Source organism: Globicephala melas, chromosome 2, assembly GCF_963455315.2.
Source record: "Globicephala melas chromosome 2, mGloMel1.2, whole genome shotgun sequence".
Lineage (NCBI taxonomy): Eukaryota > Metazoa > Chordata > Mammalia > Artiodactyla > Delphinidae > Globicephala > Globicephala melas.
The window spans coordinates 164,792,073-164,808,903 of NC_083315.2; the positions used below are offsets into that span (position 1 = coordinate 164,792,073).

At 49.7% G+C, this 16,831-nt stretch overlaps 1 protein-coding gene across 1 annotated transcript in view; it reads right to left on the reverse strand.

Annotated features, from left to right (window-relative positions):
* The window catches only part of CCDC88C (coiled-coil domain containing 88C), a 128,110-nt gene that overhangs the window by 8,678 nt on the left and 102,601 nt on the right, over window positions 1-16,831 (reverse strand). Inside the window, exons 23-27 of the mRNA XM_030883563.2 lie at window positions 15,034-15,179; window positions 12,520-12,609; window positions 9,538-9,776; window positions 4,197-4,385; window positions 459-527 (exon numbers count right to left, since the gene is read on the reverse strand). Of these exons, the coding sequence (XP_030739423.2) occupies window positions 459-527; window positions 4,197-4,385; window positions 9,538-9,776; window positions 12,520-12,609; window positions 15,034-15,179 (733 nt within the window). The remainder of the gene's footprint in view (window positions 1-458; window positions 528-4,196; window positions 4,386-9,537; window positions 9,777-12,519; window positions 12,610-15,033; window positions 15,180-16,831) is intronic.

Sequence of the window (16,831 nt, forward strand, 5' to 3'; positions counted from 1 at the left end):
GTAGTGACTTCCCCGTCACTGGAGGTATGTAAGCAGAAGTCACATGCTCAGGCCCTGGGGAGGGCAAGGAAGGAGCCTGGAGGAACTGTGGACCCCCCCATTCCCACCTCATACAACAACTTCACTTTCACCTGTTTTGTGTGTTGGACTTCCATACAGGACTTAGCTTAAAGGAAAAGCACTGTTTGTTTGTTTTTGCGGTACGCGAGCCTCTCACTGCTGTGGCCTCTCCCGTTGCGGAGCACAGGCTCCGGACGCGCAGGCTCAGCGGCCATGGCTCACGGGCCCAGCCGCTCCGCGGCATGTGGGATCTTTCCGGACCGGGGCACGAACCCGTGTCCCCTGCATCAGCGGGCGGACTCTCAACCACTGCGCCACCAGGGAAGCCCGAAAAAGCACTGTTGATAAGAACAAGACTGAGAACCCAGGAGGAAGGGGACATCGCACTGACCACTCACCGTACTGCCTGTGGGGAGCGAACTCGAGCTCCAGGGACGGTTCGCAGAGGCTGTCATCAGAATTATAGCCTGTGGTGAAAATAAGGTGATGATACAGGGGTCCCGGAACATCCACAGGGAAACACGGGGTCCTGTGCCGGACGGCCACCTCTGACTGGCACCTGAGCCACGGCAGCGCCAAGCCCTTGGAGGCGAGGGAGGGACGCGTGGACGTGCCTCTTCCATCCCTCCCCCTACTCCTCCTGCTGGCACGGCCCTCACTCCCGACTCCTGTTAGATTTAACTTCAAATCCCATTTCCGCCTGTGCAGTGACAGGGACTTGAAGACTAAAGCAGTGATCTGGCCAAAGGATTACACAGCAAAAGGAGGCGAGTATTCAGGGCCCTGGGGAGCGCCTCCCAACCTCCAAGGCCAAGCCGTGCCAGCAGTTCTGGTCTGGAGACCACAGTTGTCTTCAGGAGGCGGGAGGAAGGCAGAGGAGAGAATCCAGCACCTGAGGGGAGAGGCTGACTCCCTGGAAACAGCCCTGCCGCCGCAGCTCCTCACCCGAGATAGACCTGGAAGCACAGGCCACCCGTCAACTGCCCTTTCCCTGAGGGATTCAGATGCCCTCTGCCTCAAGCCTGCTAACTTCTCTCTGACAGTAGACCCTGGGTCCCACCAAACGGCAAGAGGGTTTCCACCCTATCCCCAATTCCTATTATAAAAGTTCTGGCAGTGAGATACACCCAAAGTTAGGTATGATGTATACACTACTATACATAAAATAGGTTAACTAATAAGGACCTGCTGTAGAGCACAGGGAACTCTTCTCAATACTTTGTAATGACCTACATGGGAAAAAAAATCTAAAAAAGAGTGGATATATGTATATGTATAACTGATTCACTTTGCTGTAGAGCAGAAAGGAATACACATCGTAAATCAACTCTACTCCAATAAAAAAATTTTTTAAAAAAGTTAGGTATGATCTAATTGCTTCCTTTGCAGGTTTTGTCTCCTGGAGATGAGGGCGGGACGACTCCTTTTTTTAACTCATTGAAGGCAGGAGAATCCTACATTTTGAATTCTGCCCTAATGCCCAACTCAAAGTAGTGGCTTAATGAAAACCTGCTGCCTTGATTACTACAGTATAACATGGTTAGTGATATGTAGGCTATTGGTAGTTAAACCTGGCTAATATCAGAATTTTCTGGAAAACTTTTAAAAAATATGGAATCTTATTTAGGAAAAACATATCTGTATTTGTCCTTTGACCCAGCAATTCTACCTCTAGGAATAAACTCTGGGGACTGGTTGGTTGAATGAACTGTCATACCACCATTTTAATTATTATGCGCCTCTTAAAAAGAATGAGGAAGATCTCCATGATATATGGCTAAACGAAAAAAAAATCAAGGTGCATTATTTTGTTTATTTTTGCAAAAAGAAACACTGGAAGTATAAACAAGGAACCAAAAAAAAAATGGTTATCCACAGGCTGATTCTGGAATGGAATGGAGGGGAAAGGGAGAGATGTGAGACTCAAATCTAAGCATGCCTTCCTACCTAATTTAGCTTTAAATTACATAAATATTTTATGTATTAAAAAACAGGATTAATTTAAAAAGAAAAAACTCTAACAGTGAAAACAGAAACAAATGAACCTTACTGTATATCAAACTGCTAACATAATCACCTAGAGAAGAAAATTCCAGTGAATTTTGAATATAAAACTCTGTGCATATTAGTGAGATATAATCACAGAACTAAAAGAACTACCAGAAAACAAACATCACTTAGTAATTTTATTGTTAATAATATAATTTTTTTTTACCATTACTGCATATTTTCAGGAAAAGTAAGTAGATTTTTCAAGAGACATGACTTCTGTGTAAGAAAAGGACACACGCATATGAAATTAAAAAATCCCCGTAATATTAAATTGGAATTTGAAATATTGATATGAACTCATAGTATCTATGTGTCCTTTCTTTACTGAAAGGGTCTAAAAGTAATGACAACACTGTAGTGTCCAGATCTTGATTATTAAATTCTGCTCTAAAAGGAACTAGATTTACTTGAAGAAATGCTGATTCTAAGGGCAGGGAGTGGGGGCGGGGTGTTCCATTTCGAAGACGGTTACATGCCCACTGGCAATGACTACCCAGAGTGTGAGAACTGGGCTGCCAGGGAATCGCCACGGGCAGTGCTGGGGTTGCAGGGTTGATGGACCCTCATGCACGCTCAGCGGACGTGTGACCGGCCAGTGATGTTTCCAGGCTTGGGCTCTGGTTCAGGGATGGGGGTCCAGACTGAGACAGCCCAGGGTTAGCCTGGAGGGCTGGACCTTGAGCCACACAGACCACTGGTACACTGAGGGGAGATGGTGTTCCCAGCTCTTTCCCAAGACCAGGCAGGGCCTCTGTACCCCAGGGCCCAGGAAACCAGGGGAGACTGATGACTGTGGACAACAGATACCCTTGCCACGCTGGGCTCAGAGCATGCCTGTTCCAGACAGCACATGGCACGGCTCCACTGACATCCAACAGTAAGTGACTGCGCCTGCAGTGTCTGGCCAGCAGTGGGGAGACTGTCCGGCTGCCCTGTGCCCACCCAACTCACCTTCTCCCCAGCGGGGCTTCCTACTTGTAAGCAACTGGGATGAGGGCAGGGACCCTGTCTTTGCTTTGCTTGTCAAACCAAGGTTGTGAAAGTCTCTGGTTTCAAGAGCCAAGTGGGTGGTATTATCATGAAGAATCACCACCGCTGTTTGTTCTCCAATTTCTAACACCCCAGAGGCAATCACTCTCAGTTCCTTCAGCTGTTTCTTTGGATGGTTTCAGATTGCTAAATTATCAGCGGAATGTCTTTTTTGCTTTGAAGCTTCCTGCTTCCTCTCTGTTGGCAACTTTAAATTTCCCAGTGCCTGCTCCACCCACCCGACTGCTCTTTTGGCGGCATCCCATTCTTGTTTCATGGGTGCAACGGCTTGGCTCATATCTGACTGTATTAATGACGGACATCGTAAAGCTTTCATCTCTGTGCTTCTGTTTACTCTGTTGCCTCTCACACTGGTTTTGGTCTCTGGTACTGGAGACTCTCCTCAGGTATCCGTGGGCCTCACCTGGCCAGATCTGATGGGGACATTCAACTGGGAATTCCTTAAGCTGATCACATGACTGGGAGAATGTTTTAATCTCACATCTAAAGATGTGAACACACATGGCTACTGGCAACCTGGAAGACCTTCAGTTTTTAAAGCCTTCCCTGCAACCTCCTTGTTTTTCATTTGGGAAACGTGCCTTCCCCTTTACTAACCGACCTCCAGTTCAGAGACCCTCTTGTGTATCCTCTGTAGAGAATAAACCTCCAGACTTCTACCAAGTTGGGCTGAGGGAGGCTGCCTGCTTTTCGCCCAAACTTGGGCCTCCCTTCTGGAGCTGCTTGGTACCACCAAGGCCTGCACGGTGGTGGTGAGAGAGGGTCCCGGGGCTTCCCCACCAGTGGCTTGGGATCAGGCCTCTAGAGGGTGAAGCTGTCTGTCCAGAGTCACCCACCCAGCTGGCAGGCAGGGCTGAGGCCTGAACCCATGTCTGTGTGACGCCAGAGCCAGCCCACAGCTTAAGCACTCTGCTCTCCACCTCTCAGCCTGAGACCCCTCCTGGCCCTGAGAGCCTGGGGTCTTTAAGAAGGAACCTGAGCCCCAGATGCTAGGCCCTCTCGTTTCTGGACAAGGTGAGGGGCCCACGACTCACCTTTGGCGCGGCCTGGGTGCCGTGAGATGGGGGTGGAGCTGGAAGGGGTTGCAGTGATGGCTGAGGACGAACAGGGCCGGAGGCCCGGCTCCACGGGCCAGGGCTTCATGGCTGGGTCAGCAGAGGCATCCTTGCGGTCAAGGCTGTCTCTGTGCGGGGACCCTCGCTTTGGCTTTAGGTCCCCAGGACCTGGGGCAGAGAAGGACACTGAGAAACGGGGCTGCAGAATCCCGTGCTCAGGCCGGGCGACCACACGGAGGCCTAGAAGCAGGGGTGGCAGGGCACACGGACCACAGGTACAAAAGTTGAGCTGCCCACCTCCCGGGCTGTGGTTTAAACAGGAGGGCCCTGGCTACAGGCCTGTGTCGGAGGGCCCACCTCCAATGATGGGCCAAACTGTGAGCCCTGAAATTTTGGCGGGGAGGAAAAAAAGGAAAAACTCAAGAGGACAAACAAAATATTGGTGGAAGCCCAACATACTAACGATAGAGCACACCTGCCGCATAGCACTGTATGTAACTCAAATCCCTGGTTTAAAAAGATCCTGCCGATGTCTGCTCAGGATCACTCGGATCTGAGGCTGAGGCCCTGAAGGTCCAGGACACGCAACTTGCCAACTGGCTTCACTTATAATCTGCGAAAAAATTCACTGTCACCTTAACAATAGGGTAAGAAGCCTTTAATCTCTGATGGTGAGACTGACTACAAGAAGGATTTTTACCTTGTATCTTACGCTTTTCTGCAGTCTCTGAATTTTCTACCATGAAGACATACTCTTGTCAAAGTTAAATAAAATCCTATATAAAAACATTAAAAAAAAAACCCTCCAACTATCTAGTAATAAGAAAGGGGATGGGCTCTCCAAAAATGAGACAAAACCTAATGCAGCTGGAGTTCCTACTGGCATTAAGACGGGGCTGTTTTGCATAATGTCTCACTCTAGGCACCCCCAAGGCTGCAGACATAGAGCCACAACCACTGTGTCGGGATCTCGGCCCCTCTCCAGCCTCTTCCACGGACCTGACTCTGTCTGCCCCTTGGCCACTCCAAGTCTGGACTCACTGTGAAGTTTTAAGTACCTAAATCTTATGACTTGAAATCAACGTAAAATTTGGATTTTGAAAGATAACCTTGATGAGAAGCAAGACTCAAGTCTGGCGGGATGGACGGGACAGACATCCAACAGGTGAGGTTAAAATGAGGAGCAGAGGGGGAGGCGGAGATGACCACACAGTTAGCACGAACAGCAGAGAAACAGCACCATTCCAGCAGCATGCTTGGAGGACAGGCCTGGAAGGCCAGGACCTCAGCAGCCCAGGGTTCCCAAGGCAGGTGCGTGAGACAAAGTCACTGCAACATCAGCCGACTTCAGCATTTTAATACGTATGTATTTATTTTTTATAGTTACCTTGTTATTATTATTATTATTTTTTGCAGTACATGGGCCTCTCACCGCTGGGCCTCTCCTGCCGCGGAGCACAGGCTCCGGACATGCAGGCCCAGCGGCCACGGCCCACGGGCCCAGCCGCTCCGCGGCACGCGGGATCCTCCCGGACCGGGACATGAACCCGTGTCCCCTGCATCGGCAGGCTGACTCTCAACCACTCTGCCACCAGGGAAGCCCTATAGTTACCTTATTTTTATGGTACTGGTTTTCCATTTACAATACAGGTAATAATCTTTCCTTTTAGGATAAATTTAAGTGGAAACGGTGAGTCAATTCAAGGGAAAATATGTAAGTAACCACATAGGTGATGTAAAGATGTGGCCAAAATCATGAAGATGGTACAACAATGACTGCAGACAGAAAAAACGGCAGTAGCTAAAGGCCTCTATCGACCAGCCTTTCCCCCGCTCTGGGTGTGATTGGCGTGATGTTCCTTCTGTCCACTGCTGTTTTAACTTCAGCATCCAAGGTGTCAGAGAACGACAGTACAGTCATAAAACTTCATTCTGGACTGAACTCTGGCTGGGCAACATCGATGCAATTATTCAAAACGCTTGAATGGAGCACAATAAAATCCTTCAAAACATAGAGCACCTCTAAAAAGGACCTTATTGGCAAAAGCCAACAATTCAGGGCTCTGACAAAGAAAGAGGACAAAAGGGCAGCGGTTTTAAATTTAGATGCTTAAAGGTAAGTCTTAAAAAAAACTCACTTGACAGAGACTGTATATTTTAGGAAGCATAGCGACAACAGACCAGCTCTGCTTTACACGCGGGCATGACAAAAGCCTGCAGGTGCGAGAGAAGGGGGGCAGCACACGGCCCCTGGACTTACTCAGCACGGCCATCCTGGCCAAAGGACCTGTGCATAGATGTCCCGAGGCTCCCCTACAGCTGTGCTGTACTGGAGAAACGGTCCAGAGGGTGTGACAACTCATCTTCTCTTTTGAATTCAGAATCCACGCTGGCTACTTTAAGTTTGGCTTGGAACTGGGGTCAGGAGGAGGGGTCCGCTATAGGTCATCTGGCCTTTAGGTACTGTTTTTTGTTTTGTTTTGTTTTCGTTTGTTTGAATTTCAGAAATGAAGAAGGATACACGATGAAGACACATGGTAAAGGAAAAGGATTAGAAATCGCCAATCTCGGAAAAAGGGAGGGGCTCGTTAGGAGAGGATGGGGTTGTCAGAGGAAGACCAGAACTGCAGGTGTTTAGAGAGAGCCGAGAGAGCCGGGTGGGCCCCTGGAGACTTGTCTTTGTCCTTGCTTTTGCTTCTCAAAAAGGAACTCTCTCTGCGCTGAGTTGCTAAATCGTTATCCCCAGGATAACCCGAGAGGAAGGAAAAAAAAAAAAAAAACACAAGAAATAAATGAAATGAATAATAACAAATGACTCTAAATTAGCTCAACGTACTTAGGAAATCAGTATCCTGTCCAGCCCAGGAAAGATGGAAACAATAGCCACGACAAGACCGGAATCAGGACTCAGTGAGTCACTTATGCTCTGCCTCAATTTAATTAATTTAGCGGCATCTTAGTGCCAACACTTTACTTACTCAGCACGTGAAGAGAATTACGTATCGCTCGAGGAGCCGAAGGGCTTAGACAATTTTTCAATTTCAAAGTGTGAAATTATTAAATAAGAATGTTTATTAATTTAGGAGCCGCGGCTTCTCTTACTCATCCATTTTAATGACTGACTCCCTGACAATCTGGCTCACGTGCTACACAGTACGTTTCTGGCCTGCTGTAACGAAATGGTCTACCTGAAGTATCCACTAATAATTCTTGTATATCTGAAATAACCTCTTTTGGCAGGATGAGTTTAAAAATAATGAAAGTACCTCTTTTTCATACCCCAAAGCCCTCAACACCAAGAATTATTATATGCTTTTAGATCTCTCTAATTCATGACCTTTAAATCACAGAGTCTTATCAGAGCAGACAACTGGTCTAACTTTTTGAACATGTCATACAGAAACAACCAGTATATCCAATTTCTGATTTAGAGTTAAATTTGGTACCAGAACCTCCATTATTTCTTCCTCTGTGGCACCACCTGGTGGCCAATGCTCACACCACAGGATAAGGGACCGACTTTATGTGATGCTGGGGCCCATGGCTCTGCCGGGGCCCCTGGTTAGGCAGCATGTTGGTTCAGCTTTAACTGCAGGCAGTGCCCTTGTTGGTGAAGAGCTCAGGCTCCAGGGTTGACAGACCTCTGTTTGAATCCAAGTTCTGCCACTTACTATATCAGCAGGTGTTTCACCTTGTCAAGCCTCACTTTCTAAGCTCTGAAAAGGGGATGATTCATCATGCCTACCTCACGGGGTAGTTAGGACTAAACCCGAGGCAGATAAAGTAAATTAGCTGACAAGGTGCTGAGCCCAAAGAAAGCACCCAGTGCACGGCTGCTGTTACTGACGATCATCACTGACTTGCTCGTTCATGGATGGGCACGAGCATTTCTTTTCCTCTGAAAGTTTTCCTGACTCAGTTAGGCTGGTTATAGTTAATTAAGTCAACTTTAATACAAATTGAGGTGATAGATGTCAAAACATTTAAACAGTCAAAATGCAAACCTGGGGCCACAGATCCCCTCTAGATAAAAACCAATGTTAAGCTTCGTTATCATTTATCTGCACAAGAGCCTTTTACCTCATCTGACCTCCTGTAAAGAACGGGAGTGCAAGCATTAGTCCCCAGACAATGTGTGCGTGAATGCATTTTCTTTTGTGCATTTGAAAGTGACACAGCAGTACCTGAAGCGGTGAATGTGGCCTCCTGAAAGGCTTGTGCACATGTCACGCTCAGAGGGTGGCTTGTCACAGGCCCTTAGTGCTAGAATGTCAGCCACCACCCCCGACAGTGTGTGGGTCTCAGGCATAGGCCTGATCTTCAGAAAGTCCTGGTGTCTTTCATAAAGATTCCAATTATTCAGGCTGCAGTTTTGGCATAAATAATCCATGAAATGATATTTAAAAGTAAATTTGGAAATTTAACCTTGTTTGAAGTAACTGCTGTGTTTAATCGATTCTAAGATGCACATCCCCACCCCCACCGCCCCATCTTAACATCACTGCAATCAGGATGCAGCTTCCACAGTGTCTTACAGTCACCACTGGGGCCAGATGGAACTGTGACAGAACTGTCACTGCCGTGACCGATATATTTTACTCATATTTTCCTTTTATGTGTGTACACAAAAATCTGTCGAATTAAGTCTTTTAGAAGAGCTCTTCAACAAGAGTACAATAAAAATTCTAAGTGGTAAAGCACTGCATCATTTGATTGCCAGTGTTATATAAAGTAATTGGGCAGTTTATAATTGATAGCCTCTTAGAGTTTGACAGAATAAAGCACATTCAACTAGGAACCCATTTCAGAACCCCTGGCAAACTCCAAATGGAAAGGTAAGCCGGGCCCCCTGGCTGGTAAGACTGAAGACCGGGTCAGGCTGGAGAAGAAAACCTGGCTGCCTATCTAAGGGCTAAAAAGACTGGAGTCACACGTGGGCTTGCAAAAGATCGCACATGTGCACGCTGCCTGTTAAATGTGCCGGAGATCTCCCTACAGAAATAGTCTACTCTACAACTCTGACACGTACAAGGAAACCCCCAAACATATGCAACTGAGCTTGCCTCTGGTGCCTGCGTGGTTACCAGCTTTGGTTTGAGTCCCTCCCACCATCTACAGGATTAGCGATGCTTCTCGCTCGACATGGGTTTGTATTTTCTTGGTTATTAACACACCTATGGAGGCAGATGTGCGTGTACACAGCACATCCCCTTCACGCTCTTACACACACAGGTGCGCACAGCCACACGCCGTCTCCCTCTACCCGGTCCAGTGAGAGGGTCCCTTAGACCACCCCCTGCAGCCAGGTCAGCCCGCCTACCTTTTCCCAGGGTCCCTCTGTGGATGTCACGCTCTTCTGCACAGCTTGAGCCCAAGGGGGTGGCCTCAGGGTTCTCCGGCTGGGATCTGAGCGGCTGAGAAGTGGATGGCGAGGTTGGGTCTGGGGACTCCAGCTGCCGGGGAGGACTGTCTGTAGTTGACTTCAATCGTTCTCTGGAACCCTCTTTCTTTGGTTTGATGAGTTTGACTAAAGCTTTGGCTCCAATCCAGTGGTTTTTCCTAGTTAGGAGTAGATTTTTAGGACACAATCAACCCTCACTGCCCCCTCCAGCAGGTTACTGGGTGCCCTAATGTGGGCTGGGATTCCCATCACCAGCCTGGGAAGCTGGCCAGTAACCACCACCATGACCACTGTATTTGGGGCTCAGGAGGCAGAACAGAATTCTCGGTCATGCGTGCGCTCGGGGATAGTTAGAAGCATGTATCGGGTCAGGAGTTCACACTAGTCTCTTGGGAGAACAGAACATCGAGTACGCCCATTAACTCTTGATTATCTCTGGGAAGAAAGTCGTGCTCTGCTAATGTGATCTGTTAACTCTTGATTATCTCTGGGGAGGAAGTCGTGCTCTGCTAATGTGATCTGTTAACTCTTGATTATCTCTGGGGAGGAAGTCGTGCTCTGCTAATGTGATCTATTAACTCTTGATAATCTCTGGGAAGGAAGTCGTGCTCTGCTAATGTGATCTATTAGATCCTGATTATCTCTGGGGAGGAAGTCGTGCTCTGCTAATGTGATCTGTTAACTCTTGATTATCTCCGGGAAGGAAGTCGTGCTCTGCTAATGTGATCTATTAGATCTTGATTATCTCTGGGGAGGAAGTCGTGCTCTGCTGATGTGATCTATTAGATCTTGATTATCTCTGGGGAGGAAGTCGTGCTCTGCTAATGTGATCTATTAACTCTTGATTATCTCTGGGGAGGAAGTCGTGCTCTGCTAACGTGATCTATTAACTCTTGATTATCTCTGGGAAGGAAGTCGTGCTCTGCTAACGTGATCTAGTAGATCCTGATTATCTCTGGGGAGGAAGTCGTGCTCTGCTGACGTGATCTATTAGATCCTGATTATCTCTGGGGAGGAAGTCGTGCTCTGCTGATGTGATCTATTAGATCTTGATTATCTCTGGGGAGGAAGTCGTGCTCTGCTAATGTGATCTATTAACTCTTGATTATCTCTGGGGAGGAAGTCGTGCTCTGCTAACGTGATCTATTAACTCTTGATCATCTCTGGGAAGGAAGTCGTGCTCTGCTAACGTGATCTAGTAGATCCTGATTATCTCTGGGGAGGAAGTCGTGCTCTGCTGACGTGATCTATTAGATCCTGATTATCTCTGGGGAGGAAGTCGTGCTCTGCTGATGTGATCTATTAGATCCTGATTATCTCTGGGGAGGAAGTCGTGCTCTGCTGATGTGATCTATTAACTCTTGATTATCTCTGGGGAGGAAGTCGTGCTCTGCTGATGTGATCTATTAACTCTTGATTATCTCTGGGGAGGAAGTCGTGCTCTGCTGATGTGATCTATTAACTCTTGATTATCTCTGGGGAGGAAGTCGTGCTCTGCTGATGTGATCTATTAACTCTTGATTATCTCTGGGGAGGAAGTCGTGCTCTGCTGATGTGATCTATTAACTCTTGATTATCTCTGGGGAGGAAGTTGTGCTCTGCTGATGTGATCTATTAACTCTTGATTATCTCTGGGAAGGAAGTCGTGCTCTGCTGATGATCTAGTAGATGGCCATTTTTCTGCCAAAATGCCCTTTTCAGCATCACACTCCTCATCCTCTGCTAAAGTTCACGGTAAGCGTAATAAGCTGGCATTCCTTGACCACTCCCGGCACTGAGGAATCCGGGTGCGGTGGCAGAGGGCAGGGAAGAGGGCACCGTGTGAAGTAAAAACAGGCAATTTAATGAGGAAGCGACGAAGCTGCAGCTAATGGGAAATGGAGGCTTCTGCTGTTACAAAAAGAGAACCACAGGGCCTCCCTGGTGGCACAGTGGTTGAGAGTCCGCCTGCCGATGCAGGGGACACGGGTTCGTGCCCCGGTCCGGGAAGATCCCACATGCTGCAGAGCAGCTGGGCCCGTGAGCCATGGCCGCTGAGCCTGTGCGTCCGGAGCCTGTGCTCCGCAACGGGAGAGGCCACGGCAGTGAGAGGCCCGCGTACCGGAAAAAAAAAACAACAAAAAAAGAGAGAACCACACCCGAGTTCTACTCCTGCTCTGAACTGAACTGCACTGTGTTTACACAAATCCCTCCGTTTCCTCGTCTGGGCCTCAACTTCTCCATCTGTCAAAGAGAAGGCTGAGACTGAGGTTCTGAAATTCTGTGGTTGTGTGATTTCAACAGAGAGGCCTTGAGGGGTGCACAGCGATCCTGACTTTGAGGCTGGGCTGGGACAGGACCACGTGCAGGGCCGACTCCTGCGGGAAGCGGTGCTGGACAAGGCTGGCAGTCTTGGGGGATGGAGCCAGCCCTGAAACCCACTGCCCTCTGGAGAAGGGGACATGTCTGTGAAGCCACCCTGGGGTTCAGTGAATCCAGAGGAATCTGTATACGGCCAAAAGGTGCCCCTGTTTGAAGACTGTGAGTGCTGGGCCTGGTGTCCTATCCAAGGTTCCTTCCCTAAACAGAAACATGGTTTTCTACACCCCGTTAAATCCTGAGAAGAGGCCGACAAGGCAACCCTTCCGTCCCGCTTTAATGGCTCCCAAACCACTGACTCTGCCCCATTAAAAGGGCTGTGGCTCAGTTAAGCCTGTGTCTCGTCAGGGTCAGCCGGCATTTGCCACCCCTCACAGGACAAGCATGAGGATGGGGCTGAAAGAAATTCTAAAATCTTTCTGATGTGCACACGGGTGACCTGTCACTGTGGAAGACACAGGCCCTACAAAAAGTTTCACCCTGAGTGTGAACAAGGAGGTTTTCTGTTCTGTGTTCAAGTCTATGAAACTTAAATCAACTCACTTCTTTGGAGCAGGATCATAGAACTTGTACTGATCCATGATTTTTTCTTCCAGTTTTTCCTTATGTCTTCGTAAGGCATTTAACTTGTCTCTGTGGAGAGAGGGAAAAGACAATCAAGCCAGTTTTAAATAAAACAAACTTACTCACCAGCTCGGCCTGGGACCTGGCCCAGCGGACATCACAGTGCTCACAGTCGCTGAGTTGGGAATATGCGAACGGAAGCATCTGACATAGGTCCAGAAGCCCTAACGCCTTGCAGAGGCCTGCTGAAGCACCCAGGATCTAGCTGTGAGTGAACTCAAGGGAGCAAACCCAGAACCGTCTGACAACTCAAGCTCGGAAGCAAGGACTCTCTGGCCAGGCCATTCAGGGTGTGGGACACCCCAGGGTCAGACCCGAGGCCAGCTGCTGGCGTGCACATCAACAGTACCTTGGTGGTGGGAGAGGTCTGCCCTTAGGGAGTTGGGTGGGCATCAAGGTTGAAAAAGTCATTTCAGCAAATTCAGACCTCTGACCTGGACCCATTCCAATGCTGGGTTTCTGAGAAAACTTCCATGGGAACAAACTCAGAAGACTTTAGGGTCCAGAGAGAAGATAAGGAACAGAGCGGGCCTGGAAAAACCAGAGGGTGTGGTGGGGACTGGGCCACAACTGGGCCACCGCAGCAGATCGCTGCCTGGGGTGGCACGTAGACCTTCCCACTTTTCAGAGCAGCCAGAAACTCAGACTGTGAAGCAGAATCTCCTGACTTGTAAATGCTGGAAACCAGTTTGTATTTTCAAAAACACACAAGAGACCGAAGAGACACCTCTTGAACCCTGGGCTGCCAGAGGGCACCTCTGCTTCCTGGGAGGGAAGTTCTGGCCTTCCTGATACGAAGGGGGTGCTTTTGTTTTATCTCAGGGAGTCAGGCAGGTGGACTCCATACAACAGTGCCCACAGGGCCACCAACTCCCGTCCCTTCCGGCCTCTCACCACCTGTGCTGTCTTTACAGCTCGGACCCTCGGCTTCCTCACTGGAAAGTGAGGCCTCGGGCCAGAGGCAACTTTCTGCTCAGGCTTCTTTCTGTCAAGCTGCCAAGCTTCCACCCAAGCTGGGGGCTTTCCCAGGAGCTCCCCACGAACGGGGTACATCACGAAAAGTGGCAGCTTTGCGAACCACTGGGCCCCGACCCCCAAGCCCCAACCCCTCGCGGCTCCCAGCCTCCTTGACTCGATGTCTGTGATCTGTTATCGTGTCCTCACGGCCGTGCTGCACCGCCTTAAGCTCGGAGTGCTTTCGCGGCTGGGTCCGCCCCAGAGATGCGCACAAACTCAGAGAGCAGGTCCCGTGCCCCTCTCGGCCCCCAGCACAGTGCTCCGCTCAGAGCAGCCTCTGGGAAGCCTGCCAACTCCTGGCCCTCTGCAGACGCTCTCTATTGCACAACTGTCATCCCATCATCCCCCTGGAGTCTGGGCGCCTACTCTTCTAGTGAGCAACCGCCCAGTGTCCGCTGGAAATTATTATCAGCTGGATTACAGAGGGCCAACTTCAGGCAACGGTCATTTCTATCCCCAAATTACAGTGCGGTTTGCAAGGCAAACCATCTCCTGGTAGATGGCGAGCCGCCTCTGACCATGTCCCCCTGCAGCCTGTCTCCTCTTGCCTTCCCTACGCTGGCCAGCCATTCCCACCCGCGAGCAAGGACAGTTCAACCAACACGGCAGAGCGGTGGAAAGCCCCTGGAACCACGGATGCGTCCTGGATCGTTTCACTTGCAAACCACAAGGTTCTCAGGGCCAGGCTCTTCCTCTTGACCTCATCTCTGGCAGCTTCCTAGGCCCTGCGAGACCAGCACCCTTTAAACACTTCCCAGTGAATCCCGACTCGTTAGCCAGGCGCGGCAGCCTCCTCCGCTGAGGCTCCCGCACGTTCCCTGCACCCAGAGCCCTGCCGTGCTCCACCTTCATGTCCCCCGTCTGCCCTGCCTTCGGCCCATCCTGTGTCGGCAGCAGAACCCCAGCTCTTCTTTCCACTTCTCCGTGAAGCTCCTCAACCTCTGTCTGGTATGCCCACATCCCATCACCCCCACTAGGTCCCTGGTTACCACCGCAGGGGCCACAGCAAAGTCCACATAAACAAACACCGTGGCACACGGGGGACCCACTGCACCAGACAATCAGGGGACACAGCCACAGGCAACAGGAGGAGGTGGGGTGTGGCACCTGCGCTCAGCCTCCGACGTGAATTCTTTCCCTGAGATACTTCTCTTGCTAGCACAGCTGTATTTTTAGAAGTGCACTTAATTCCAAAAGCAGACTAAGAAGCTTCTGGCGGTGGGCAGAGCCTTTAAAAAGCAAACGAAAGCCAACCACCACCACTTGCAGAAACCCAGAAACACTCCAGGGAAACAGAGAGAAGGACAGGCTGTTAAGAACAGGCTCCGGGGCTGTTCCTGCCCAGAGCGGGGCAGGTCTTGGCCACAGAAGCCAGGACCCCCGTGTCGACAGGCGTCCCCCACCCGGGCCCCTTACATGTACTGCTTCTGCTCCTCGTGGTACTGTTCCTTGTTCTCCAAGTTCTGTTCTAGAAGCATTTGGTTCTGCTGGCTCAACAGCTGGATCTGGCTCAAGAGGTGATGGTTTTCTTCCTCCAAGTTCCCCTTGAGGCGGGAGAGCAGCTAAAACACAGACCAACAACGTCTTAAATACTGTGTGACCCTGTGAGTCTGCTGCTGGGAATCTAGCTTCCAAAAGAAGGCAAAGGCCACGTGCGCCAAGATGTCCATCTCAGTACTATCTGCACTTGTGACAACTTGAAAGGACCCAAACGGCCTCTTCCCTTGGCAGGTACGCTGTCCAATCCGACAGCCGCGGGCAACGCGTGGCCACGGACCACTTAAAGCACAGCTAGCCCACGATGAGGAGAGCCACAAGGGCGGATACAGCGGATCCTAAAGACTTAACTAAAAACAAAAGATGTGAAAGAGCTCGTTAATGAGCTTTTTGTGGTTACATGTGGAAATGACATTTTAGATATACTGGCTGAACAAAATATATTACTTAGAATTAATCCCACCTGTTTGCTTTCACTTCTTTACTGTGGCTACTAGAAAATTTTAAATTACATCTGGTGGCTACATTATTATTTCTAGCGGCCAGCTCCGTCCTAGACGAGGGTCGGCACACTTCTCCTGTAAAGAGCCAGGTAGCAAATATTTTAGGCTTTCCAGGCCGGACGGTGGTCTCTGTCGCAGCCACTCAACTGTGCTGTTACAGCAGGAAAGCAGCCAGAGACAATATGTAAATGCACAGGTGTGACCGCGTTCCAATACAACTTGACTTATGGACACTGACATTTAAGTGTTATACCACTTGCACTTGCCACAAAACATTTTTTTTCACTTTCTCAACCATTATAAAATGTAAAGGTCATTCTCAGTTCACGGCGGTATGGAAAGAGGTTTGGGGGCTGGATTTTAGTTTTGGGCTGAGGATGGCCAACTCTTGTCTAGAATACATTTATCATGGTTGGTGTAGCAGGAAAACGACAAGCTTTGGCTTCAGACAGACTGGGTGGCAATCTCCTACTGCAGGCCCTGGCCTGAGGTCCCCTCGGAAATCCTAAAGCAGGGCCCTGTGAGGCACAGCCTATGATGACGGGGCTCCCTCAGTCAGTGTCTGCCTGTGTCCTGGCCCCCACCTCCTCCACAGGCCCCAGCCCCAGCCCAGAGGGGCCTTTGGGCATCCCAGAACCCTGGCCTCTGCTTCCTCATCTGTGGCGCCCCGTGAGCTCAAAGGAAAAGGCTCCCCAGAGTGTTTTTCAACAAACAAAGGGCAAGAGGAGCTGTGTCCGGGCTCCTGGCTGTCCTGGAGCTGGGACGGGACCCAGCTGCTCTGCCCTGTGCCATCCACTTTGCCTGTCTTACTTGTCCCGCGGTCTGCTTACAATTTCATCTGAGCGGGGTCTGCTGCTTAAGAAGGTACTTTCCAACCTAGTGCACCAGAAGGCAGAGATCTGCCCCTTTTGCAACCAGGGGATTTGTGTGCAAGTTCCATCCCGAGGAGCCAGTGAGCCAAACCCAAGCACGGAAGAAAATCTGTGACCTTCCTCTAGAACAGTGCAGCTGCTACATGCAAGGAAACGGAAAAACCGTGTGGACACAGCCAAGAGGACAGAGATAAAACAGCACTCAGCTGTTTCCGTGCGCCTGCTCTGACCCTTTGCAGAAAGCAAAGGTCAGATGCAAAGGTGTTTTCTAATGCATCCCTACCAGTCGTGGTGCCTGTCCCCCTTTCAAACGCCTCTGGTCTCCTCCCGGCCTCTGTACCA